The 26,880-nt window shown below is 50.0% G+C and overlaps 3 protein-coding genes and 1 long non-coding RNA gene across 44 annotated transcripts in view; 3 read left to right on the forward strand and 1 right to left on the reverse strand.

Annotated features, from left to right (window-relative positions):
* The window catches only part of HOXB3 (homeobox B3), a 68,805-nt gene that overhangs the window by 11,210 nt on the left and 30,715 nt on the right, over nt 1-26,880 (forward strand). Inside the window, exons 1-2 of one of the 5 annotated variants that reach the window (XM_078645546.1) lie at nt 6,256-6,351; nt 25,475-25,671. The exons of 1 other annotated variant lie outside the window; for it this stretch is intronic. The gene's annotated coding sequence lies outside the window, so the exon portion shown is untranslated. Of the gene's footprint in view, nt 1-6,255; nt 6,352-17,933; nt 18,211-23,202; nt 25,672-26,880 lie in introns of those variants that run through there. 3 more of the 5 variants (XM_078645545.1, XM_078645544.1, XM_078645543.1) reach the window with 3 other exon arrangements.
* Nucleotides 1-26,880, reverse strand: part of LOC144756055 (uncharacterized) — a 1,542,626-nt gene that overhangs the window by 11,054 nt on the left and 1,504,692 nt on the right. The gene's annotated exons all lie outside the window — the stretch shown is intronic.
* HOXB5 (homeobox B5) lies at nt 2,268-5,301 on the forward strand. Its single transcript, XM_078641435.1, has 2 exons — nt 2,268-2,971; nt 4,268-5,301. Exons 1-2 carry the CDS (start codon nt 2,425-2,427, stop codon nt 4,513-4,515), a joined length of 795 nt encoding a protein of 264 aa, XP_078497561.1. The 5' UTR covers nt 2,268-2,424; the 3' UTR covers nt 4,516-5,301.
* Nucleotides 20,159-24,120, forward strand: HOXB4 (homeobox B4). Its single transcript, XM_078645549.1, has 2 exons — nt 20,159-21,676; nt 22,915-24,120. Exons 1-2 carry the CDS (start codon nt 21,283-21,285, stop codon nt 23,187-23,189), a joined length of 669 nt encoding a protein of 222 aa, XP_078501675.1. The 5' UTR covers nt 20,159-21,282; the 3' UTR covers nt 23,190-24,120.

Consider the following 26,880-nt stretch of genomic DNA (forward strand, 5'->3'; position numbering starts at 1 on the left):
CGAACCCCTCTGCAGAAGCAGGGCCTGAAATCCCCCTTTTAATACCCCGGTTTGTATTTTCGGCTTTATAGCCGCACAAAGGACTCTATGAAATACAAGCCGCAGAGAACACACATTCCATGTCCGCGAGAGCGGCTACGGTGCCAGGGTTGATTGTCCACTGATTGCTCTATTTGTGCCACTCGTGTTTCCTCGGGGGGCACCAAAGCTCACAGGTGCTGAGGGCATACCATCAGGAAACGTGCATGGACCTCTAGGTGACAATATAGTAACAATTCATTCGAACTTCAAGGCAGTGGGATGCGGCTACAAGAGAGCATTTGGGAAAGCCTTTCATGCCAGGGTATCTTACACAAAGGAGAGGATGTGTGACGGGTGGAGAGGAGAGGGCAGCCCCCTCCCCCATGCCTTTTTTTCATGTGACAAATCTTTGCTCCGTGTGTTTTAAGTAGGGTGCCCAGAATTTTAAAGCAAAAACCCGGACATTTCACAAAAGTAGAAGGACTATACTTTTACGCCAAGCAAGCGCACAGAATGACAGCGCTCCCCAGCAGAGAATTACAAAACAGGCAGTAAGAACATACATAAGATGCCATTTTTAAACCCAGTAGCTTCCCTGTGAATTAAATTGCTTTCTTGGAACAACTGTTAACTATCCTTGCTTTGTAAAACAACAAAAAAACACATCCCCCCGTTTTTAGTCGACCCTCTCCAAAAACCGGTACATGAGCTAAATTTCTCGAAATCTTTCAGGACAGCTGGTTAAAAAAAACGGGGACCGTCCTGGCAAAAAACCGGGACGCCTAGTCACCCTAGTTTTAAGCATACCTAATGGGTTGTTAAATACAACAGCAGCTGTCTGTCATCTCTCTCACCACTTTTACTTAAAAGTCTTTCTAGACCTCCCTATGGATTGTGCAGTCTGGGGGACCCTCTTCGCCCCTCCCTCCCCCCCCCCCCCCAAAAAAAAAAGCTGGGCGCAGCTCAGGCTGAAAGATGACATATTCCCCGGTGCCATCAATGCTTTTAGACACCGTTATTTAAAAGCTGTCACTTTCGGAGCGCCTACCTCTTGAAAGCGGATATTTGCACATTCTTTTAGCGCATGGGCCACAGTAACACAATTATCGCCACATAGGCGCAGAAACAACTGTCTGCTGCACTTAAAAGCAAGGGGGGGGGGGGGCGGGCTAGGGCGGCCTCTGAAGACTCGGCCGTCTCCACGGCTGCAGATAAGGGGTCAGTTCTTTATGGGCACCTTTTATGTCTCACGTGCCAGGAAAACTGGAAGTGCCCGAGTCGTGCACGGATCTGGTGAAGGTCTTCCCAATCCTTGAGCCTTGGCCCGGCGGTGGGAGTGTCGAGACCGGCCGCACCGATCCTCAGTTTATGTCCTTTGAGCCGTGCTGTTCAGGCTGGGGACCTTAGATTGCTTGGAAGGCGCCAAAGGACACCCGTGGACGACCACCTCAGGATATCTATTCCCTCGCCCCCTTGCCAGTGTCACCATCACTAGGGATTTATGTTTCCTTCAAAGCATTACCCACCTAGCAGAACATGAGTCCCCTGGTACCGAAGGCAATGTCGAAAAGGGGTAATTTCTGTGCTCAAAGGGCATCAAAAGTAGAAGAAAACACACATGCATACCTGCCTGAGCTATGCCTCTATGTGTGTGTGTTGTTACACGTTGTAACATGTAACGTGTATGACAGTGTCACGAAAACCGATCGTTCAATAGAAAGGTACATACGTGAGTGTTAATATTCTATGTAGAGACACTTTTATATGTGTCTATCCTTTTTCAGATGTACTTTCATTTTTATCATCTTCGTGTACATTACTTTCCAATATATGGGTAGACGCAGCCACATATATACATCCGTATACATTTGAATATAGTTTATATTCAAGTGTCTATAACAACATGTACATGCGCACATCTTTAAGTGCACACAGACGTGTGTCCGTGCTCATCCGTACATACAAACATACAAATAGATATTTACACACGCAGGCATGCCTGCCTGTACGAGCTTCAAGAGGTTGGGTATACTTCGCCAGACTCTTCCAGGCCTGCCCTTCACCTTTTCCCCAGTAGATGGCGCGCTTCGCCAACAACGAACCCCATTCCTCTCTCTCTTTTTTTGGAAATCTCGCATTGACTGAGGCCTAACGATTCTCAGATCGTCACTATTTGTAACCATAGAGCATGAATTACCTCTTGAGGTCATCAGTGAGAATTTACGACTGGTCAACAAAGGCACGTGACTCGGCGGCGCGCACCCCCACCCCCCATATCTGGCCGCATACATAGCAAAACGAAGTACAGTGCTTGGGCTATAATTCATGAATTCGTCATAAATCCCGAAGCAGAAGGGTTATAACGACTACGATCCACAAATCAAGGCCTCCAAAATAACCCAAATGAGCTCTTATTTTGTGAACTCGCTCTCGGGGCGCTATGCGAATGGCCCCGAATATCAGTTGCTAAATTATGGGACTGGCAGCGCCATGAACGGCTCTTACAGGGACTCGGGCAGCATGCACTCCAGCTCGTATGGCTATAACTACAATGGCATGGACCTCACAGTCAACCGGCAAGCCTCTTCCGGCCACTTCGGGGCGGTGGGAGACAGCTCCCGCGGCTTCGCCTCGGCCCCCCCGGCCGCCCAGGAGGGCAGGTTCAGGCAGGCGCCCAGCTGCTCCCTGTCCTCGCCGGAGCCCTTGCCCTGCTCCAACAGCAAGCAGCCGCCCTCCTCCTCCGCGTCCCCCCCGTCCGAGCAGGCGACACCCGGCAGCTCCAGCCACTTCACGGAACTCGAGGAGACGAGCGCCTCCTCGGAGGCGGAGGAGGGCACCCCCCGGAGCAGCAGGGCGCCGACAGAGCCCCCCAGCAACCCCTCGGCCGCCTCCCCGGACGGACAAGCGCCGCAGATCTTCCCCTGGATGCGGAAACTTCACATCAGCCACGGTACTGCTCTTTCATTTCTTGTAACTGTGAACAAAATGTCATGTTTTCCTCCCCGCGCCCCGCTTAATTCGCCCAGTGGTGGTCCAGCCCCGCATGTATCCCCCGGGTGAGCGCTGGAAGATGCTTTAAATGTTTGTAGTTTACTGCTATGTTGAGATGACGGCTAGCCACGGCTAATTCAAAGAATGCTGGAATGAATTATTTTTCACGACAGTGTTAATTCATATTTCCCTTGGTTTTCCGCAATCTAACTACAGCAAAGGTGCAGCGTTACACGTTATTTATTGCGCGTAAACCTTTATTTAAAGTAGGGGCACTGATATGCACAATAAAAACGGACCAGCTAAAAAAAATCCACTGACAGGGTTGGTTTGGCATTTCTTGCTAGGTGCAAGAATTAAATCGGCTGCTCTGGAAATGATTTAAATCGTGAAGGCAGCAATGAGTGCCCCGCAGACGACGTGAGCCCCGTTTGAGATCCCTGCAGGCGCTGCACGCTTTCTGCCCCTCTCCCAGAGCCCTATCTAGCCAGGAGGTGCAGCGAGCTCTCTGCCCCTGCCCAGGGCTCTGCTTAAGTGCCCAGGGTGCTGCCATCTCTTTGCCACTGTCCAGAGCCCTGTCTGACTGCCCTGCAGGCGCTGCACGCTTTCTGCCCCTCTCCCAGAGCCCTATCTAGCCAGGAGGTGCAGCGAGCTCGCTGCCCCTGCCCAGGGCTCTGCTTAAGTGCCCAGGGTGCTGCCATCTCTTTGCCACTGTCCAGAACCCTGTCTGACTGCCCTGCAGGCGCTGCACGCTTTCTGCCCCTCTCCCAGAGCCCTATCTAGCCAGGAGGTGCAGCGAGCTCTCTGCCCAGAGCCCTGCCCAAGTGCCCTGTAGATGCTGCACGCTTTTTGCCCCTGCCCCAGTGCCCTGTTGGTGCTGCACGCTTTCTTGCCCTGCCCAAGTGCCCTGTAGGTGCTGCACGCTTTCTGCCCCTGCCCAGAGCTCTGCCCAAGTGCCCTGTAGGTGCTGCACGCTTTCTGCCCCTGCACAGGGCTCAGTCTAAGTTCCCGGAGGTGCTGCACGCTTTCTGCCCCTGCTCAGAGCCAGGTCCGAGTGCCCTGCAGGTGCTACATGCTCTCTGCCCCTGCCCAAGTGCCCTGTAGGTGCTGCACGCTTTCTGCCCCTGCCCAGGGCTCTACCTAAGTGCCCCGCGGGTGATGCACGTATCTGCCCCCCTCTCCCTGCCTGTAATGCGCGTCCTTGTCTTTCTGTTTTTATAAAAATAGTAACCGGGCTCTTGTTGTGTATTGGGAGATATGACAGGTCCAGATGGCAAGAGGGCACGCACCGCCTACACCCGCTACCAGACGCTGGAGCTGGAGAAGGAGTTCCACTTCAACCGGTACCTGACCCGGCGGCGGCGCATCGAGATCGCCCACGCCCTGTGCCTGTCCGAGCGGCAGATCAAGATCTGGTTCCAGAACCGGCGCATGAAGTGGAAGAAGGACAACAAGCTCAAGAGCATGAGCCTGGCCACGGCCAGCAGCGCCTTCCAGCCCTAAAGTGCCAGCCGGGACTCCCAGCGCCGAGACAGCAGCCACTCCTCAGCCACAGGACTGTGTTGGAGGCATCTTCTGGCATGACCTTGATATTTGGGGACATCTAGTGTGGTACTGCGAACACACATATTGTTTTCATGTTATTTTATTTCTTGTTTTGCCCCCTTCCTATCCCCTACTCCCCAGACTCCCCCAAAATGCCCGTGATGTTCTCAATGTATGTGCTTTTGTGGTCTATGTTTGAAGCCTCCGGAAAGTTCGCATGTTTATTCAAAACTCTTAAATGTGGTAACTTATTTATGAACGCGTAACAAACCCGCCTTCTTTTTTAATGTTATTTAAGTTTACAGCTTCGGACTTCTCTCGCCCACCCCCTGAAAAGTTTGGAGGTGGAGGGAAAATGTCCCTGCACTGCTCTGGCAAAGAAAGAAAAAAAGGGCGTCAAATGCTCGTGCCCATTCCCCTGTCATTTCAATTGTCAAGTCTGTGAATTTAGTCCCAAGTGCAGTTCAGGCTTTTGTTGTGTCCCAGAGAGCTCCTGCCTCGCTCATGGACTGACGCGATACTGAGCGCAGGGTCCGAGAAGCTTCGCCGAGTGCCGAGGTTTGTAAATATTGGACAACAGCCTCCTGACCAAGAAGAAGCGGGAAGGACGTGGAGCAGAGTGGATGAAATGTGACGTGTAATAATTATATGGCATTTGTCATGTCTGTTGGCTAAGATGCTTTTTTGTATATGTTTGTAGTTCTATTGGAAGTTTAAAAAATGTAATAAAAAAATTAAAAACAACGCACTGGATCCTTTACTGCCTGTAGACGATATTCCACTTTGGTCTGCACGGAGTGGGGGCCGGTTCCGGGGGGCACTTATTGCGCGTGTCTGCTTTGTTGAGTCCAGTTCGGATGTTGTCCATTCGAAAATTGTCCGAAGCACGACCTTCGAGAACACTGTCACCCTTAGCATATAGCACGAAATTGAAAACGCAATAAAATAGCAGACGTTTGCGCAGAGAGACGTTTAGGCACATCCGGGGCCTGGGCCTAGACTTAAAAAAACTTTCTCAGACCTCTCAGTTCATGGGATGACGTCCTCGTGAAGATAGACAAACACACAAAAAATGTCCCCAACAATCCGTGTTTAGCTTGTTTTTTCCAATGTAAATCTCCTTTTTACTTCTCCATAAACATGTATAATGCGCTGGGTCTCTGGCTCAGAGTAAGGCCGCCCCTCGGCCAAACTCCCCGAAGTGGCACGAAAGTCCCGTTCGTTTACAAAAGCCCCGCACCAGCACCCCGCCCTGCTCTCGAAAAGCCCAGCTATTTAGAGCAACAGATCGAGCCGCATTCTCACATAAACAAAAGTTGCAATCATAGAAACTTACCAACTTTGCGGCTCCTCCAGAAACAAGTGATTTCGGGGAGGTTTCGAGGCGCCCTGGCGGCTCCGGCCCCGAGCTTTCTCGCTTCTGATATTTTAGCAACGCCAAACTATACCAAAAGTGGCTGTGACATTTAGATGTCAAATGGATAGGGTTTTATCGAGAAGTTAGCTCGTAAAAATCGGCCAGGGCTCAGATAGATACCCCTCACTGGCTCTCAAAAGTCACGTGAGGACCATAAAGTTAGTTTTATGGTTTTGGGGAGTTGACAATGTACAATATATTTCACAATCTCTAGAATGTTAAGTGACACTTTAACTGCTTGCCTTGGCGTGTAAAGGGGCAGGGACGGGCGAGCACTTTCCCAGACGAGCGGCAGGGACTGCAGCATGGACTGCTTCAGCCGAGGCGAGGCGAGGCGAGGCGCAGGGCCGCCGACGCCGCACCGCGGGCCGCGTACAGTAAGTCCAGCAGAAATATATTTTATTCTCTTTTCAAACCTGGCAAGTCTCGGGGATCCGCAGCTGTGCTCTGAGGGGGAGGGGCGGTGGCTTACAATGCAATGCGCCTCTTAGCTGGCCGCAGGATTCTGCATTATGGAGCATTTTTTTTACAGGTTTCATCCGTTTGGGGTTTTCGAACCCAGGACAAATGCACCCGCCCGCCTTTAAGAAGGCTCCGATGAATCACATTTTGCACAGACGGCTAAGGTGCAAAAGGTCACCTTGATATGACGCCGTTATGTGTGCCGAAACCGTGCATGTGTTCAGGATATCCATTTTTGGGAGTGTTCCTGGCTAGGAGTCGTGAGATTTCACATCTTTATGCTGACTGTGTCCGGCCGGCCCTGGCACCAGGTTGGTACCGCAGACGGGGGTCTCTTTTAAGAGACATTCTTGCTACTGCTTAAGTAAACCAGTCGCACGAACTTCGGAAAATAGAAAGCATGCTATCATAGTACCAAGTCTATACTTACACGGACAACTAACCCGAAAGACATTTTCTATTAATTCACGCCGTTTACAAGCGGTGTGCAAGGGGCTGCCGCGTTCTCTTCTCGGTGCATTTTATCTGTTCTTGCTGGCGATTCCAGTGAGTGCTTTGTGTGTCGCCTTTTGTGGGGGCTTACACCGTCATGCGTGCTGGCATAGATGTAAGATTTGGGCGCAGGGACAGACAGCATTCCTGTCTGTGGGCCTTGGGAGGGAAGGTTCAACGCTGGATGGAGAGCGCAGTCATTCGTCTCTTCATTAGTCAAACAGACCCCCACTTCAAACCCTTGCAGCTGGGCAGGTGCTCGGCTCTTAACCCCCCCCCCCCCCCCTCTAAAGTTTACTTCTGCAAAGAGCTTGTTCTGATCTGACGTGGTAACCCGAGGTGAAGCTGTGTAAACTCGCCCTGCTCTTCTAAAGTGCGTTTTGTAAATGTGTTCAGGGGTCAGCCTAGCAGCCATCCGAGGAGCCCCCTTCCTCGTGCCACTCTGCCCTCTCGGGAGTGTGCCAGTGATTTGGGCTCACTGCAGAGCGCCTCTGAGTTGCCTGGACCGCAAAGGCGCTTGATTGCAGACATTGCTACCTGCCTGCCAGGGCTCCCCCTTTAGATTCTCGTGTGAGGCTACTATCGGGAGGCCGGCCCCGCTGCATTGTCTCGGGTGGTCTCAGATAGCACCCCGCATGACCTTGCCTTTGCGGGCTTGGCAAGGACGCGGCAGAATGGGGGCCAGGGTCTCAATAGCAGGCACAGTTCACGAGGAGTTCACGGAGGCGCGGGGGGGGGGGGCTGGAAATGCTGCAACCATCGCTCCCACTCGCTGCCTCAGCCAAGCACAGCCCATCTTTCAATACAGGGGTGTGCAGGCAGGCACATGCATAGAGAGCGCGCGGCCCTGCACTGCTGAGAGCCACGGGGCTGCAGGCCGACACATAAAAGGCACAGGAAGAAAGGTGAAGAGAGGTAGATAGGTTGGTAGATAGAGAAGACACAGGCAGGCTAGATTGGTAAAGGCGGGCATACAGAAACACACGTACATAGGTCTGATGATAGGCAGAGGCACACATAGGATGCTCTGGGCACATTCACATACAGAAACAGGAGGAGATAGGGTGAAGTCGTAAACAGAGCTGAGGAGAAAGAGGGGAGATCAAGAAATATGTGGAGCAAGCAAGGGGCCTGAGGGGTAGATAGAGCGATAGTACACAGAGCTGGATATACAGATAGATAACCAGAGAACTAGACGGGTAATCAGATAGATAACTACAAGAGAGAAGAAATACAGAAGGCAACATAGATAAAAATGAAGAAACAAAATAGAAGTAGAAGGCAAGGAGTGTGGTGGGCAGATAGGAAGTAAAAAAAAAGTCTGATTTCAAGGGAGAGGAGTTAAGTACTGGACTGACAGGCAGAGGCACTTTGCGTCTGATGGTACTCCTCCTGCTAGGGGGCAGGTACGGATTCGGACACTAGAGTATTCACTTAAGGCTTAATCTTTACCGGTCGTGGCTGACGGTAGTCGTGGTGCCTCTCTGGAAAGGGGCACACCCAGCTGTGAACTGAGCGGGACACTTTGGGAGTATTTCTTATTGGTAAATGGAAGCTGGGACATTTATTGGGGGCACCCATGCTGCTCCAGAGAGCGCAGGATGGGCACAGCCCGTCTCTGTCCTCTTCCTCGCCCCTCCCAGCCCCGCGTGGGTAAAAGTTCACATGGGACTGCGAAGCAGGCCTGCTGCCGGCTGCATCGATTGCAGCGGGTTTTATTACTAAAAGGGTTTCCGCCAGGCATCTGCTGCTGCTTCTCTTAACAGGTCGTCTTCTCGCTTTGCCGGAGTTGGGATTAAATGTACTGAAAAGGTCTGCCCTGTGGTTCCTGCGGGAAACTTACTCCACAACAGCTTCAATTGCATCTGGGAAGAGCGCACCCCGACTTCTGGTAAAGCACAGGGCTTCCTGCCCGGGCAGTGTGCTCTGCGGGTTCATCGGGTTACAGAGCCCGAGGAGTCAGTGCCAGATCGATCACGAGACGAATGCACCACATCTGTAATCATTACTGGAGTACCTTCGGATTACAAGCACTCCTGAAGTGTCCGACATACTCCTGCACACTATCCGAGGGCATGAAATATCCGGCGTACTACCACGTTCGATCTATCTATCTATCTATCCGGCGTCCTAGATGCAACTATATATATATATGCAGCATAGGAGCACGGTCTGCGTGCGGCAATATATGAATCGCAGCGTCCAACGTGCGGGTTTAACCAACATAAGCGACGCCTACATGGTCTAACACATATATGGCAATATACGGCATACTATCGGGTACTGCTCGTATCCGAGGGACTGTGTGCTACTATATATACACACTACAGTGTGCCATATGAGCATCTCCCGCATGCTATAATAGCTATGTTTCAATACCCGGGGTACTAATGTGCTGCATGCTATTAGATATACTTCAATGTGCGGCATATCTGCCTTACCTGCATGCTGCAATATCTATGCTTTAATATCCGGCGTACTACCATGTGCTGCATGCTATTATATATACTTCAATATGCGGCATATGAGCCTTACCTGCATGCTGCAATATCTATGCTTTAATATCCGGCGTACTACCATGTGCTGCATGCTATTATATACTTCAATATGCGGCATATGACGCTTCCTGTATGCTGCAATATCTATGCTTCAATATCTAACGTACTACCATGTGCTGCATGCTATTATATATACTTCAATATGCGGCATATGACACTTCCTGCATGCTGCAATATCTATGCTTCAATATCTGGCGTACTACTATGTGCTGCATGCTAATATATATATATACACTTCAATATGCGGCATATGAGCCTTATCTGCATGCTGCAATATCTATGCTTCAATATCCGGCGTACTGCCATGTGCTGCATGCTAATATATATATATATATATATATACACTTCAATATGCGGCATATGAGCCTTACCTGCATGCTGCAATATCTATGCTTCAATATCCGGCGTACTGCCATGTGCTGCATGATAATATACATACTTCAATATGCGGCATATGAGCCTTACCTGCATGCTGCAATATCTATGCTTCAATATCTGACGTTCTACCATGTGCTGCATGATATTATATATACTTCAATATGCGGCATATCACACTTCCTGCATGCTGCAATATCTCTGGCGTACTGCCATGTGCTGCATGACATCATATATACTTCAATATGCGGCATATGAGCCTTACCTGTAGGCTGCAATATATACTGCAAAGTCCACTTTGCGTGTCCTTCATGCTACAATATGTATAGCTACAACATGTATATGTAATGGTCGGCATGCTGCCTATATATATAGCAATAAGCAGCATTCCACCTCGTTCCAAATCGGACAGTATATTGTGCACTGCCCAGCATGCTGTCATTTCCTCCATACTATATATATATATATATATATATATATATATATATATATATATATATATATACATATACAGACACACACACATATATATATATATATATACAGACACACATATATATATATATATATATATATATATATATATATATATATATATATATACACATACCGCAAAAATCGCCATATTATTAGGTCATTCACTATATATTGTAATTTCGGGCATCCTACAAGACAAGCTGCAATATTCAACACCCCGCCATGTCATATAAACTACAATATTTATTGGAATATCCGACCTGAGGCCATGTCCTGCGTGCTACAATACTGCAATATCGATCAGCGGGACAATATAAAAATGTCTGAAATCTGTTACACGGAACTACACCCACGGTGTCCTATATACTAAACTATATATGGAACAACATGCTGCATGGCGCAGTGCTGCGTATCCCACGCCCTACAGTATAAACCGCTGTGCTCTGTCTGCTCATCATGGGTCAGAAGCCCATCTAACCACCCTGCATACTGCAATATATATTACAATTCACATACTGTCCCACCATGTACTACACTTCTTCATGATCCTATGCGTCACGTTATATACTACAATAAATGCAACAAGACGGCGCCCCCTTGCTTTAAGTCGTTTTATATAAGCCTGGGATGTGTGTGGGTGTGTGGACATATATATTTTTCACTAAGATTGTCGCTGTAATATTTTCTTCACCCGTTTAAAAGAAATACGAAAAACATAACACAGACGAGACTAGAACAATAGTGTTGCATGTTTATGATGGACTTTATATATACACATCTATCTTTATGTAAATGCACACGTGAGTGAACGTATTTCTGCGCATATATGTTGCTGCAGACATAGAAATCCATGCATCCATGTAACCACACGAACACGGAAACAGACCCCCGAATTCGAATGTATATAAACATACATGGAACATGTGAGATTACTAGCTCAAAACTGTGACTGAAGCAGCACTGGTGACGTCCCCTCCGCCGAACACTCACTCGAAGGGGGCGAGTATGAATGCCTTGGTAGAAATGTCAGCGTTACGTGTTTACAGGAGTCGTCATCCGAACCTGCTTCGTTGGTGTTTTTTGCAGTTTAACTGAAACTGGAGTAAAAAGAAAGCAAAAACGAAAAAATCAACAATGGAAGCCATCTAATTGTCCTTCGATTTTTTTTATATTTAATAAGGATGTCGATGCGTTCTGTGTTTTTATGTTGCTCTGCTAAAAGTGATTACAATCTGTGAAATGATTTAATTAGAAGAATCAAATGAAAAGGAAGGGGCGCAAATGAGTTGGAAAAAAAGCAAAGCTATTCTAAACGATTAAATCGCCATTTTAACAGTATAATGGGGTTTGCATACTGAGGAGAGGAGAGCGCAGCTTAGCTCATCAATAATTCATAGCGGCGAGGAGTCACCGGGAGGTCAGCAGACTAGGTGCACATCTCTTGCATTCATAGGAGCCGAGGCCCCCTCCCCCGGCCCCCTGCACAAAGCTTACACTCCGGCTGAACCCGTGTCCGAAGGTCACCGCCCGGGATGGAGTGTACAGAATCACCAGTGTGCGAGGCAGAAAAACAGGCTAGAAACGCAGGGGAGAATATGGAAAAACACGCCTGCTCGCGAGCACGAGGCAGGGAAGTGTGAAGACACAAGCAGGGGGAGGGTGGGGACACAGGCAGGGGAGGGTGGGGACACAGGCAGTGGAGGGTGGAGATACAGGCAGTGGAGGGTGGGGATACAGGCAGGGGAGCGTGGGAACACATGCAGGGGAGTGTGGGGACACAAGCAGGGGAGGGTGGGGACACAGGCAGGGGAGGGTGGGGACACAGGCAGGGGAGGGTGGGGACACAGGCAGGGGAGGGTGGGGACGCAAGCAGGGGAGGGTGGGGACGCAAGCAGGAGTTTGGGGACACAGGCAGGGGAGGGTGGGGACACAGGCAGTGGAGGGTGGGGATACAGGCAGTGGAAGGTGGAGACACAGGCAGTGGAGGGTGGAGACACAAGCAGGAGAGTGTGCGGACACAGGCAGTGGAAGGTGGGGACACAGGCAGTGGAGGGAGGAGACACAAGCAGGAGAGTGTGCGGACACAGACAGGGGAGTGTGGGGACACAGGCAGGGGAGTGTGGGGACACATGCAGGGGAGGGTGGGGACACAGGCAGGGGAGCGTGGGGACACATGCAGGGGAGCGTGGGGACACATGCAGGGGAGGGTGGGGACACAAGCAGGAGAGTGGGGACACAAGCAGGGGAGGGTAGGGACACAGGCAGGGGAGGGTGGGGACACAAGCAGGAGAGTGGGGACACAAGCAGGGGAGGGTGGGGACACATGCAGGGGAGGGTGGGGACACAAGCAGGAGAGTGGGGACACAGGCAGGGGAGGGTGGGGACACAAGCAGCGGAGGGTGGGGACACAAGCAGGAGAGTGGGGACACAAGCAGGGGAGGGTGGGGACACAGGCAGGGGAGGGTGGGGACACAAGCAGGGGAGGGTGGGGACACTGGCAGGGGAGGGTGGGTACGCAAGCAGGAGAGTGGGAACACAGGCAGGGGAGGGTGGGGACACAGGCAGGGGAGGGTGGGGACACAGGCAGGGGAGGGTGGCAAGCAGGAGAGTCGGGACACAGGTAGGGGAGGGTGGAGACACAGGCAGTGGAGGGTGGAGACAAGCAGGAGAGTGTGCGGACACAGACAGGGGAGTGTGGGGACAAAGGCAGGGGAGTGTGGAGACACATGCAGGGGAGGGTGGGGACACAGGCAGGGGAGCATGGGGATACATGCAGGGGAGGGTGGAGACACGGGCTGGGGAGTGTGAAGACACAGAGGGGAGTGTTGGGACACAGGCAGGGGAGCGTGGGGACACAGGCAGGGGAGCGTGGGGACACAGGCAGGGGAGAGTGGAAACACATGCAGGGGAGTGTGGGGACACACGCAGGGGAGGGTGGGCACACAGGCTGGGGAGGGTGGGGACACAGGCAGGGGAGTGTGGGGACACATGCGGGGGAGTGTGGGGACACAAGCAGGGGAGGGTGGGGACACAAGCAGGGGAGGGTGGGGACACAGGCAGGGGAGTGTGGGGACACAGGCAGGGGAGTGTGGGGACACAGAGGGGAGTGTGGGGACACAGGCAGGGGAGGATGGGGACACAGGCAGGGGGTTGGGGACACATGCAGGAGAGTGTGAAGACACAGAGGGGAGTGTTGGGACACAGGCTGGGGAGCGTGGGGACACAGGCAGGGGAGCGTGGGAACACATGCAGGGGAGTGTGGGGACACAAGCAGGGGAGGGTGGGGACACAAGCAGGGGAGGGTGGGGACACAGGCAGGGGAGTGTGGGGACACGGGCAGGGGAGGGTGGGGACACAGGGGAGTGTGGGGACACATGCAGGGGAGGGTGGGGACACAGGCAGGGGAGGATGGGGACACAGCCGGGGAATGGTGGGGACACAGGCAGGGGAGGGTGGGGACACAGGCAGGGGAAGGTGGGGACACAGGCAGGGGAGGTTGGGGACACAGGCAGGAGAGTGTGGGGACACATGCAGGGGAGGGTAGGGACACAGGTAGTGGAGGGTGGGGACACAGGCAGGGGAGGGTGGGGTCACAGGCAGGGGAGGGTGGGGACACAGGTTGCTCGCTGCTAAAGCTTTGGTATCTCAGTACTGCTCACGACTAGTCTTATTTTTAAAAACTAATAAGAATTGAGATGCAATAGATGAACACAACGAAACATGTATAATAATAAGAACGACGCACAACCATGAGACTTCTAAAGATAGTACCAACACTAACGAAGATGGCGGCGAACGAATAATAATGATGTTTCCTAGTCAAAGATGGCCACCTGACCATGAAGTAAACACTGCAGAAGCGGTTCTTGAAGTCTAAGCGCTCCTGCGTGCTAAAGGGTCTTCATAGTAAGTAGATATTTAACTTATCGTCCAGGGGACGGGAAACGCCCAATGCCCCCTTTCATTCTCAGGTCCCGCCAACAATCTTTCTATATTTTGAATACTTCGCATTACTTCGTTTGCTGTTTGTGTCGTGTTCAAGGGCACAGAAAATGCCGATATAGAATTCGATCTGGTTTTTAGAGACATGGTGTGGTGATTTGCCTCAGCAGTGCACATCTACTCTCCAATTGACTACGTCTACCCCGACGTGTTTATGAATACGCCTGTCTCCAGAAGAAATCGTTTATTTTTGTTTTTTGGGAAAGCAAACGTTTCAATCTTCTCCTGTATTGCTGTGTTTAATTACCTCTAATCAGAAACCTCTATACTAGGACTCGCCAAAAATCGTTTACAAAATAAATTATTTCTATAATGCATAGAAAGCATTTATTTCTACAAGGCACCTTTCGCCCCTATCCAATCGTTTTAATCTTTTCTCTAAAAAATGTGTAAAATCCATTTTTTTTAACAAATGAGTAAAGTATAATTTTGTATTGTTGGTTCACAGATAATTTGACGACAATCTGACGCTCTTTCTAATCTATTTCATACACTAATAAGGCAAATGCTTTTTAAATACAAAATCCTTTGAATACGTGGCTTATATGAGCGGGTTTTTATTTGGAAGCATGCAACGCCCCCGGATGGCCAGCAGAGCCCGCCTCGCGTCCAGCTCACGGGCTTGGAAGAGGGAGATATGGCCGCAGGGAGTCTGTGTCTGCCTTATCTTCTTCTGGAACCTCGGCCCCTCAGATCCCCCAATCTCTGCTATCACCCCGCCCACTCCCACCCCGACCCGGCCACAGCACCCACAACTCACCTATGTGACACCCTAGAGGCAAACACAATCCAAAACGTATTCAACAAACGAGGCGACTGCAGCAGGGAAGCCTTAAAAGGTATGGTTCCGGGTCTGACAAACATATTTAAAAACCTCCCCACTCGATGAAACTACAAAATGTGTTTTCAAACGGCAACCTCTATGCACAGGCGATCAACCCTAAATGCATGTTAAAAAGACCTGCTATCTATTCTTCAAGTCACAGAAGGTGCATGTAGCCTTCAGGGGCTTGTAGAGTTAGAACTGGAGGGGTCAAAAAGTTGAGGGTCAAAAGTTTACGTTGTGCGTGTGAGTCAGTGTGTGTGCGTCTGACAGCAGGCTGGAAGTCGGTGCAATGGAGAGGGAGAGGACATTTCCTCCTCTGATGAAGAGAGGGGGAAGGAAGGCAGAGACAGTGCACGATCGACAGTCAAAGACGCAGAGTCGGAGAGAAAGGAAGAAAAAAAAAGGCAAAGGGCAGTGTTTTTTCGAACAGTTAAAAAAAATAATTTGAACGGCTCAGTCACGTTCACTACTGGGGAACAGAACAGGCCAACTACAATCAGCTGGGAGAGGAGAAAAATGTACCTTCGAAGTACTGAACGGAATTTAATTAAAAGAATACCCCAGCAAAGATACATTTATTAAATCCAATTACATGGCGGTCCCTACAGACCTCGGGCAGGCGCTGTGGAGCCGCTTCAGCAGCATGGGAGGGGGGAGGCGAGACGGGGGAGGCGAGGGTTTACCTCTGGATGAACTCTGTGGAATATCTGGGTTCATAAGACCGAAGCGTGTTCCTTCCAAGCAGGAATACGTTCACCGACGCCATTTGTTAAAGATTGCGCTTCAACGTGCTGCTTTAAACTAACCGGGGCCGGTGCAAAGGGGCGGGGGGACTGCTGCATTTTTATGAAAAAGGTGAATTTTACAATTGGAGAATACATCCAATCGCCTACTACTGGTTTAGCTAAATTATGCATTTGTGTCTTAACTCGAATTAGGACACCCTTAGACGTGTAGTGGATAGATAAAATTCATTACACCTGGAATTCTTTAAAAAGTGTAATTATTTACGATTATTATTCAATAAAATCCGCTCACGTTACTCTTTAATGTGTGGTAGTGGATAGGTGGGCCTCACGGGTAGTTTCTCTGTCTGATAACACCATCTTGTTGACCAGAAAAAAAGAACATTAGTATCTCAAATCAATTGTGCAGAAAACGAAAACCAGGCCGTCCGTTGTAATTAAAAGATTAACTCTGCGATTATGGAGCTATTTTTGTATTACTCGACAGCCCCCAAAGCTGCTCTACTTACGTCACTAAGTAAAGCAAGTTAGGTAACCGGTCTTGTGTCAAAATAATTTCTCCAGTTTCAAGTCGTTTCTTCTTCGGATTTATGAGTCGAAACTGCTAAGATATAATGACCACATTTTTCCTCTATTGAAAATCAGAAGAAAAAAAAAACATAAATGACGCTCTCTCCTGTTACACTTGGATGTAATAACAAACATGTTTTACGTTTGTAGAGTGGCTTAAACAACTCATCTGCAGATATTCCGTTGCCAGGACGTTCCCCGTGGAGATGAGAAGCCAGCTAATGTGGGGGGCAAGAAAGGACTATTAAATCTCAATTCTGATAGATGGCTTTTAGGTGTAGCGTTTCACCAACCAATGCCAAACTACATATTTTAAAACCAAAAATGTGACATCCATTTTGTGTGTACACTATTTTGAATTGCTCCTAAAAGGCCCCGGCAAGCATTTGTTCTAGTTCCCCGGTGAAATAAATGTGCCCAATAATAAGGCATTCCTTGTAGATAGCCGTTTCTCTGCAGTTCACATTTTTTCAATGAGAAACATAAAGCTATACCCTAACTGTTTTCCAGTTTACGTTATTTATGATAAACACGCACTTGTGCTATGAGAGAGGGCATAGTTCAAACCTGTAATTATTGCAACAATTTATTCAAACATAGAATATACGATCCCGCCAAATGCAGGACGCCACGCTTCTTTTTGTTGATTCGGGATTTATTTTGAAGAACACTCCAAAACTACCTAGCTGTTTCACATCCGAGATTCGTCGAATTATTGCCACACATATATTTTTGTATAATTGCACTCCCCGAAAGTCAAAGGGCGCTTTATCTGAGTACCGGCCAGCCGAAGGTTAACATGATTCTTGTATCTCGTTTTCGGAGAGTGTTTGTACACATGCTCTCGCCTTCTATTGGACTCTGTTAAGGGGGGTGCTGTTTTCAGAGTAACAGAGACTAGTTTCCAGGCCGCGCGTGTATTGTAGTATTTCTTATTCTGTACCCCAGGGAAATGGGAATGACGCCCACCTTAAATGTTTGTGTTCAGAGATGTAAGTTGGAATCTGTGTTCCATCTCGTACTTATTAAAATATTGCCACCTACAGTTTCGATTTTGGTATATGCTAAAAATGCAATTTTTTCTATTCTGAAAGCAGTTTCCTGAAAAATTGTGTATAGTGAATTTAACGGCAAGTTGCGTTAAAGTGCGAGGTGAGCATGGGTGTATGTGGGGAGGGGTGGAGTGGGGGTTCAGGGGGAGAATGCAATTCTTTGCCAGGCCAATTTTTCTCCCAAGTTAATGGTCGGCCGCATTCAGTGTGACCGAGGCAGGCTGCTCGTCAGGCAGCGAGGGAGAGCCCTCTCTGGGGTGAAACGCAGGTCAGCGCGTCTCACAAATATGAAAATCCTGCAGGGAAGAAACGACACGCCTAGCTGTTTAACAAAGACTGCCAAGGCGGAGAGATTAATACCACTAAAAAACTTGTGTGGGGGCTTAGCCACCAAAAATGTTCATTTGGGCCTGTGTCAGGGAACAGAGAGCAGTTCCGTTCTAGGTTTAAAGACAATAGTGTTCCGCTGCAGCGAGGTCTGCTGGGGGACATCCCACAGACCAGCGAGGGAAGGGACCAGAAGAGGGTGGGAAGCGGAAAAAGCGGGGAGGGAGCAGCCCCGGCCTGAACCCTGGACCTTATTCCTTAGACGCAGTTGTGGCTCGGAGGTGGCGGTCTTTCTTGGCGCGTGGGTTTGCTGATGTCGCACGAAGGAGGGGGATTTGCTGAAAAGAAGGTATGTACATCGCCCTTGTGTGGAGGTCACTGAGTACCTGTGGAAGCGCACAATGCAAGGGCCAGGACGCCCCCACCCAGTTTCAGAGAGAGAGGTAGTGGCAGGACCCCACACCCCCAATACAGACTGCTATTTGACTTCGAGGGGCAGGTGCCTCAAATGTGCCATTACCACGGGTGCAGCCGTTCCCAGGTCACACCTGCAGTCCTCCCATTCCTGTGCTTGTTTTCTGACGCCCTGCTCCACTTCCGTGTGCAGCGCGCAGCGGGGTTGCTCAGTAGTCCCGTCCCTGAGTTTGTACAGCCTCCCCCCCCCCCCCCCCCCCGTCACCCTCTCCGTTTGAAGTGGAGATTAGGAACTGCCATAAACAGATCGGCCCTGCCTTCCAAATAAGCAAGCGTTTTATGGCCCTCATAAAAAATGTAGATCGGGCTATGGGTTCTTGAGGAGACGGGGGCATGGCAGGGGGTCTAGAAGGGGAGCTGCCAGGCCAGGCGACAGGGTCTCGGGAATGACGACGGGTCCTTTATGTACCTTAGGGACACCAGGAGAGAGGTTTCAGAAGCAGGCACGAAAGGGCAGTGCGGGCGGCGCAGGCCACCCACCCCCCGCCCTGCAGGTGTGACTCCATGTGTGAGAGTAAACATGCTGTATGTAAGTAACCACTGCTCCGCCGTTATGTGCTGGTACTGCGAGTATCAGCGTTAAATCCATGCTGTCTCTATAAAATGATGTGTAAATATTCGAGTTCCGTTGCCTATGTGGAGTCCGTGATTGCGAGTCAGTGTGCACACATACACGGGGAGCACACACCAGTGTGAAGCTAACAGGCGCCTACCTCGTGTTGTGCATAACAAGGTGAGAGGCTCGTCAGGACCTGTAAGTGTTGCACGGGGCCTTAAGGCGCGGTGTGTGTGGTTTGTGTGTGTATGATACTTCCCTGTCGCTATGACAAATTCTCCATTCGTGTCTGTTAATGTTATGTGTTAATAGTTGTAGATGCTGGGCACGTTATATTGCGTCCAACAGGGTTGGTTTCGTTAGTGTGTTGCTTAAATTGACACCCTGTATTTTTTTCAAGATGGACACTGCGTCAATTCGAGTGTTACGTTACACCTGTGTATTTTGAATGTTCATTTTATCAGCTCTCATGTATCTACCACCACGGGTGACCTAAACCAGCTCAAAATGAATATGTTTTTGTATTTAAAAAAAGCAATAACTTTGAATTGTGTGCAGTTGGAGGGGGATTCTCACCCAATTCCAGTCGTTTTTAGGTCTGGGTTATTCTTCACAGCTGACAATGATTATTAGAAAATACCACCGTTGCACCATTTTCAAAAGTAAACTGAGTGGCATTTTGTTAAAATTTTCTGAAGACGCTAATGTGTCAGATGAAAAGGTAAAAATTGCCATTTTGGTCTGCTCTTCCCATTCAGACATAACTGGGGATTTAATGTTGTGTGAACCGCATAGATAAATTGCTCATGTAACCCTTGGTTAGTGTTTCCCAATGAAACTCGTGCAGTGCGTGACGCAAGCCCACATGTGTTGTCTACTGATTGTTCCCATTTTCGTTATTTTGTGGTTGTGTGGTCTCCTCCATCACTTCAGGACACTACACTCAGCTGTGGACACATTTACCTGTTGAAAGGGTGGCTTTGCTTTGCACGAGCGGTGGGTTTCAGCAGTGATTGAACACAAACATGCAGAGTATGGTTGGAGGGGCTGCCTAGTTAGTTCATTTTATGTCGGTGTTTTGGCGGGTGGCGGCTCTGTCCTCTGCTGATATGAACCAAGACTGTCACCAGGAAGATGGCCCGCACCTTGAACTGACTCGAGAGATTACTGTCTTCTATATGTACCCTGTAGATCCGAATTTGTGTGAAAAAACACAGAGTCACAAATTCGTGTCTAGGGGAATATGTAGTGGACACAAACACTACAGAGCCCTGGACAGAGCAGAGGCGAGCGGCACCGCAGGTTCTAGATGTACAGACGGGAGGGGAGTGGGGGCTCTTACACAGACAGCCCCCATGCACAGCCATACTCGCTTGAAATACAATGTATATAGAAATGACATTCTTCAACTTAACGTCTGTTTGCGTCACCAGCATTAGGCGACTCCCCATAATTATGTACCAGCACCCCAATGTGGTCAGTGGCCCTGTCCAACGAGGAAAAGGCGGCAGCCAGCAGTTGTTGTCGAGGTGACCTCGTTTGACATTAAAGATAAGGGTGCCCCATCGCTATGGCCTGAGCTGTGTTGTTTGTTGATGCTGTTGTTGTATTGCTGTTATGCAAGTTACAGGGAGCGTGTTGTGTGTCTTCAGCCCCGTGCGCACTCGTGCCTGGCACTGGTGAATACGATGCCATACCTAAATGTGATTTAGTAACGCGGGTACCCCCAAATTACTTGATGAATTTTCTATCGATCCGGCCAGTGTCCTATTTATCTCTGCCAGTGGCCAGCGAGGAGGCAGAGAACGTGTTTCTGCTTCTTCCAATAGCGCGAGGCCAGCAGCTGGGGAGCAGGGAGCCCCCCCAGCCCTGGTGTTTCATATCTGTACACCCTCGCCAGGGAGAGACCCCCGAGCCCCCTGTGCGTGGAGTCAGCTGGGACCCCTGCAGGGCTCTCTGTATTGGACAGAATGTTCTGTGAATATTGCTATTAATGGGAAAGAGAGGCGTCTTCGCTTGGCCGTACTCGCTCAGGTCCCCCCAGGGAGGGCTACGGGTTGTTGGTACCTGCAGTGGAGCCCCCTGCACGGACTTGGTCCAGCCCACCTCCCCTTGACATTCAGCAGCCTGAAAATATGTAAATATTGCTCGAAAAAAAACAACTGCCCTGCCTGCTGATGCCTTCGGACCTGTGGTGTTCGCCAACCTGCTTCCTGATCCGGGACTGCAGGCGGGCTGCCATTGGCTCCCGCCGTCACATGCAAAGCTAACTTTCTTGACTTGACAGTGCAGGGAGGAGGGTTTAGGGGAAACAGGAAAACGAGGCAGGGTCCAGGAATAAATTTTAGTGCATTTTGGGGGGTTGTGTGCGTGCAATTCCGAGGCAAATTAATGGCCATGAGCTCGTTTTTGGTCAACTCCAACTATGTGGACCCCAAGTTCCCCCCCTGCGAGGAATATTGCCAGACGGATTACCTTCCCAGCAGCCACAGCCCGGACTTGTACAGCGGTCAGAGGCGAGACGCCGGCAGCAGGTTCCCGCAGCAGCCGATCGAGGCGCCCTTCCGTCCGGCGTGCCCGGAGCAGCGCTACTCCTCGTGTCTGGGCGCCAGCCAGCCCCCGACCCCCGCTCTGCTCAGCAGCCGGGGCCGCGGCCCCCTCTGCGAGCCGGGGACCCCGAGCCCGCCGCCGCCCTCCTGCAGCCAGACCCCCCTGATGCATCCGAGCCCCCCTGGCAAGGAGCCGGTGGTCTACGCCTGGATGAAGAAGGTGCATGTCACCACGCGTAAGTAAACCCCGCACGCTGGCGGCCCGGGCTGCAGGGACCCCTCGCCAGCGCTTGTTTAAAGGGAACTCGCGCCGGGAGATTTACGAGCTGCTGTTTGCTGGGCGCTAATAATTACATCCGCCATACATTTTTATTGCACTCCTTGCTCAAAGTTGCCTTTGAAGTCCTCCCTGCCCTGTCCCGCTCCTCCTTTGCATTTGCAGTTGCTGATCCTTTTTGCCGACATCTCCCTCCCCACCCAGCGCTAAGTATTAATAAGTATTGGAACTTATTTGTGCGGGGGCACCCATCACTTTCCCCTTTATCTTGGTGCTCCGGGTCCGGGGAATCAGGTCCGCGGGGGCTTTTTGCAACATTCGGTTGACGGGGGCGGCGGGATTAGAAAAACATGCGGACACATGGGGACTGGGGTTCACTCGGGGCTAGGAGAGGGGGTAGAACTAGCTATTACCATGTTTAGTGTGTGCCCGTGTGTGTATAATCCTCAGGCTTTTATTAACTGGGTCAACTTTAATAATGCGAGAGCAACACGTGTGCGTGGATATGGATACACATCACACCCTGCAGCCACCCCTTTCCACCATCATGCACCCAGTGCATCATACCACCCCACCGAGTTTTTTTTTCTTCTTCCTGGAATCAAAGCACAGGCATACACCAGGCACGCACACAGGTATCTGACATGTGCTGTGTCCCTTTGTATTAAAGCTGTTTGGTTCTCGTGAATGGTTTGCTTGTGTGTCTCAGAAAGCAAATGTCTGACAGACCCAGAGAGATAGATAGGCCGATGAGTCTGTGGTGGGTAGTTACGAGGGTGTATGGACAGATTAACGGATGGGTGATCTGGGTGTGCGTAGACAAACGGGTGATGGTGGAAGGGTGCTGGATGATGGATAGGTAGATAGATAGATGTTGGGACGGCAGGTGGCTCGGGCAGGGAGGCTTAAGGTGGCTAGATAGAAAAAAGGTGGATGTCTGTGTAGACGGGGAGGGTATATTTATTGCCAGGAAGACGGTGCTGGCCCGGTTTGCTTATTTGGTGGGTAGCTGAATGGATAGGTAGGTGGATGGACGAGTGAGCATATGTCTGGCAGGGGAGGGAGGCAGGTGAAGCAGGCAGGTGGCTTCCATAAGCAGGCAAGCACATAGGTGAGTACAGACACACAGACAGGCACGTGTTGGAGTATAATGCACACAGTAAGCCACGCTTTCGTTCTTCTTCTTCTCTCGCCTAGTTAACCCCAACTACTCGGGAGCGGAGGCCAAGCGCTCCCGCACCGCCTACACCCGGCAGCAGGTGCTGGAGCTGGAGAAGGAGTTCCACTACAACCGGTACCTGACCCGGCGGCGGCGGGTGGAGATCGCCCACACCCTGTGCCTGTCCGAGCGGCAGATCAAGATCTGGTTCCAGAACCGGCGCATGAAGTGGAAGAAGGACCACAAGCTGCCCAACACCAAGATCCGCTCCAGCCCCGGCGCCCGGCCCGGCGGGCCCCCCAGCAGCCTCTAGCCACCCACGGACCCACTGGACATTGGGACGGATTTTTTGTTTTCATTATTGGGATTCCACGAGGTGTCCCTCTCGTTGCAAAAGGAATCTGTTATTTATAGAAGGGAACTCCTGCTCCAAAGAGCACATGTTCGGTGGTCCTGCTGCTCGCAGCACAAAGAAGGGGGGGCTCTTGCTTCACATTTGGCCAAGATGGACCCCGCGTTCACGCCAAACCCTGGGCCATTTGTCATGTTTACTCTGGGCTACAAAGGATGGGCCTTATGCCGCCATTACCGCGACAGAGCAGCCCTGGCTGTAATAAATGAGGGCCCCGCCGACAAAGAAAGCTGGGCTTTCACCCCCTCTCCTCCTCGTTTGCCTCTTTTTTTGTCTCAAAGACGCCGTGTTTCGAGACTTGAAGCATCTCCTTATAACCCAGCACTCTGGCCGAGCGTGGAGCACAGGGTGCGACGGCTGCGCACAGGGAGGGGACCCCGAAGCGGCGGTGAAGGCCTCCGCAGTATTAGTGAGCAGACAATGCGGACTCTGAACATACTCTGACATGAAATGATGTTATGGAAAAAAGTAGAAATGTCCCCTCTGCGTCTGTAAAATACCCAACCCTCACTTTCCGTGTATTTATTGCCCTTTGTTATGATTCTGGGGTGTTCCAGAGAGACATGTGGGGTCTTTGTTCAGCCGGGGAAGTAGCCCCTCTCTTTCTTGACAGTGGACATTCATGGAAAGGGGTGCCTGGGAAGCCAGGAAGAAGAGGGTGGACTTTGCACATATTCCTTCGATCCATATTCTCTCTGTACCTGACATTCCTATGAGTTGGGAAGGGGGGGGGGGTGCTCCCCTCTGCTTCATTCCTACCCCACCTCCTTGTGATGCTGTCTGTGGTAAATGTACATAGTGACGATAGAAATAAAGCGGTTTACGTTCTGAATGTCCGCAGCACCCAGTGTCTTCTGTGAGCCTTTGAACTGTAGTGATTTGTTTATACACATATTGTGCATTTGTGTATTTTAGACACGCAGGCTTCCACTAGACCCTAGCTGGAAATGGCCGGTGCTTACCCCACCTCTTAGTGGAGACGGGGGAGGTGCAGGCAGGCGGCCATGATTTATGTGATCTTAGTAAACACGGTTTATGTTTGCCAGCCCCGCTAAGAAGCAGCGCCCAATTTGGCGGGCCCAGATAGCCCCCTTTCGCTGGCTTTGGGCCTTTCTAATTCTAAGGCGCTAGAATAACGCACCCTGGTATGTGGCAGCTCCTCGCAGGAGGTTATTCAGTGCATTAATGAGTGTAAATTCGGCTCGGATGGTTCTCGCTGTTTGCAGCCTCTGTTGTACCTTTAGACCACAAAGGGGCTCTCTGGCTGCTGCAATTGCTCAGAGGCTGACAAGCAAATAGATAAGGAACAAGATAGATGGCACCCATTGGGAGGGATGGCCCCTGTATTAATTTTCATTTTCTTTCTCAAAGGCAGAATCGAAAATAGTGCTGGGGCCAAAATAACATTAAGCTCTGAAGAATCAGAGAGCAACACTCGTCCGAAGCGACGCCGGGCTTCCCTCCCCTAACACACATGTGCACAATCATACAAGAAACAAGAAAAAAAAAGGTGATAAAGAGACGCACACACCCGGCAGTTAAAGGAAATCCACCAACTGCCTCGCCTCCACCCCCAGCAAGGCTTGTGGTAAAAGGGATAGGTACGTGAGTCTGGAGGTGGGCGCAGTGGCAGTGATGCCCGAGGGGAAGGTAACACAAACACTACTTTCTTTGAAATGCGCAAGCTGTAGTGGTGCACAAAGGCACTGTAGTGGTGCACAAAGGCACGCGGGCGCTCAGACCCTCGCACCGGGGACCTATGTGATAATTTCAGCTGTTGTAGCTCTCATTTTAGTGCTGGCGGGGGATTTACACGGAAACTATAGAAATAATAAAAGAGGGATGGGCCCCTGTGCCTCACTATTTATTTAAAGTGACCGGTGTGCAAACAAAGGGAGAAAACGAAAGAATCAAGCCTCATTTCAGATGCATGACCTTAAATTAAAGAAACAAAAATACAATTTACAGCGCATATGCTGCCCGGAATGCGCGCTCTCGAAAGCCAATGGGGACCTCGCTCATCAGAAGCTTAGAAAGCAGCGAAAAAATAGAGGAGGCTTCAAGGGGGCCGTTAAGTCCATCGCCATTATTTTGTAGACAGAGCCAAGAAAAATGTGAGAATTATACAGAATACCATTAATCATTCGCAGCCTCTAACCGTATCTTCTCCCATTGTTACTGAACAGCGAATCTGCGAGTCCGTCTGCTGCCCCAGAAGGGGGTGTGGAAGCCAGTGCCAGAAAAATGACTAAGGGCGAAAACTTCTGGAACATTCGGGACAAAAAAAAACAAAAAACTGCGCCATAAAAGTTGAAAACTGTTTCTGACTTTACGAAGATGGCAAGCACCATGTCTCCATCCTCAGAGGAGGAAAGCACTGAAGGTAATAAAAATGCCGATGGATTTTTCAAGTCTAAATTTTAAATCTGAAATGTGTTTTTTTGTTTGCTTGCTTGGTAGCTTATTTCTGTTGTTTCTGGTTGGGTAGATTGTCCATAAACCTCACCCACAGTTATTTGTTTACCATTCTGTTTATATGCTTGCTGTCTCACCCTAACTTTCTTCTCGCTGCATGTTCTGCATTTGCAATCTTTGATGGTGTTTTTCTGCTTTTATAGGCTGCTTCCGTGATGGGGTGCACTTCTTCTGTTTTTTTTGTATTGTTTTCACGTGCTTTTAAACTGGTGTACAGATATGTGTCAGCATAAAGCGGGCCTGCGTGTTGAGGGACACGGCGAGACTCTGTCCCTGCCTGGCGCTTGCAAGACTGAACAGGAATTCCAGCATCTCAGCCTCCGGTGTTGAAAGAGAAATGCTATTTATGTTTGTTCTCCCAGCACGATTTTTTTTCGGGCAGGTTCTGTTTTTTTATTAACAGCAAAACTACAAATACAAAGCGAAAGCATTAACAAATTGAATTTTGAAATGGTTGCATGTGGTGAACTAAACAGAAGAGAACAGAAACAATAGAATCTTTGCAAGAACATATTTTAGTTACGGGATAAATACAGAAGTAAAGCGCGGAAAGTGTCGGCAAACGTTTATTCTATGTTATGCTCTTTAAAAGGGTGCGTTTGCTAGATCGTGCTGTGGTAAACTGAGTGGACGGTGCCAGTGATTAAAGAAGCGATTGATCTATACATAGGACTCTTTGGGGGTTCATATGACAAATGTATGTCCTCAGTTTGTGCTCAAGAGATTTTGGCTCATTCAGTATCATCGTTGGGATTTTTGGGGCCCGAGGCAAGACGTGTTTTGGGGGCCCCTGTTTAGAACACATTAGAATTGTATTACCAATTTCCTGATAAATCAAGTCTGCATGATGCTATGTAATATTATTCTTAACATTTCCTACAGCGGTAATATGTCTTGTTCGACACCAAACAAAATCCGCAAAAGGACTCTGGATGCTGAGAGTTAGACACAGGGTGCGGGAAGAGACAGGGAGTAAGAGGAGGGTGTTCTGATTTAAAAATAAATATCAATGAAAATCACAGAGGGAGAGAAACGGAGAAAAATGTCTTTTTCCAAAGGGCCCCTTGGAGAAGGTGCGTGCGCCTCTGCCCAGGCCCTTTTCGTGTATCTGTCCTTA

Source organism: Lissotriton helveticus, chromosome 5_1 (genome assembly GCF_964261635.1).
Source record: "Lissotriton helveticus chromosome 5_1, aLisHel1.1, whole genome shotgun sequence".
Lineage (NCBI taxonomy): Eukaryota > Metazoa > Chordata > Amphibia > Caudata > Salamandridae > Lissotriton > Lissotriton helveticus.